Raw genomic sequence first — 893 nt, 5'->3', positions numbered from 1 at the left:
CTCATTCTCTCTCTCTCAAAATATCTTTAAAATATTCATCCCTGACTTTCATTTCTGATTCTAAATTCTGTTTTTCTTTGACCAACTTTGTGATATGATCATCTTTTCCCAATCTTTCAAAGTTATATTCCTCTTCTTTTTCTCTTAGGAGATTTTCTAAGTCAGTTTTTTCTTTTTTAAGTAATTCCATAATTTCTTCCTTTTCAGTAATAATTTTCTGCAATTCTTCCAATTGTTCAAGAACTTTTGTTTCTTTCTTTTCTTTATTAATTGCATCAATTTCCTTTGAAATAATTTCAATTTCTTCATTCTTTTCTTTAATTATGGATTCGATTTTCTCTTCTTTTTCCTTTGAAATGATTTCAATCTCTTTATTCTTTTCTTTAATTATGGATTCAATTTTCTCTTCTTTTTCCTTTGAAATAGTTTCAATTACTTGATCCTTTTCTTTAATAATTAATTCAATTTCTTCATACTTTTCCTTTAAAATGTTTTGAATCTTCTCATCCTTTTCTCTAATAATAATTTCTACTTCCTCATTTCTCTCTTTTAAGCGATACTCCATTTCTTCATCTTTTTTAATTTGTATGGATTCAATTTCTTTCATCATTTGCTTAATTCTTGTTTCAAATTCTTCTTCCTTGTCTTTAATTATCATAGCAAATTTCTCTTCTAAATACTTAATTTTGGTTTTAGATTCATCGTTTTTCTCCTTTTCCTTTTCCATAATAACCAAGTTAAATTCTTCTTCTTTCTCTCTTAGGAGATTTTCTAAGTCAGTTTTTTCTTTTTTAAGTAATTCCATAATTTCTTCCTTTTCAGTAATAATTTTCTGCAATTCTTCCAGTTGTTCAAGAACTTTTGTTTCTTTCTTTTCTTTATTAATTGCATCA

General features: G+C 25.6%; 1 protein-coding gene across 1 annotated transcript; it reads right to left on the bottom strand.

The window, feature by feature from the left end:
• Position 1: 1 nt before the first annotated feature.
• Chro.70139 (hypothetical protein) lies at positions 2 to 805 on the bottom strand. The annotated part of the gene is made up of 1 exon (XM_659775.1): positions 2 to 805. One exon carries the CDS (start codon positions 803 to 805, stop codon positions 2 to 4), a length of 804 nt encoding a protein of 267 aa, XP_664867.1.
• Between the last annotated feature and the right edge of the window lie 88 nt (positions 806 to 893).

This window comes from Cryptosporidium hominis (assembly GCF_000006425.1).
Source record: "Cryptosporidium hominis TU502 chromosome 7 CHRO017043, whole genome shotgun sequence".
Classification (NCBI taxonomy): Eukaryota; Apicomplexa; class Conoidasida; order Eucoccidiorida; family Cryptosporidiidae; genus Cryptosporidium; species Cryptosporidium hominis.
This window is presented reverse-complemented; position numbering and strand designations above follow the sequence as displayed.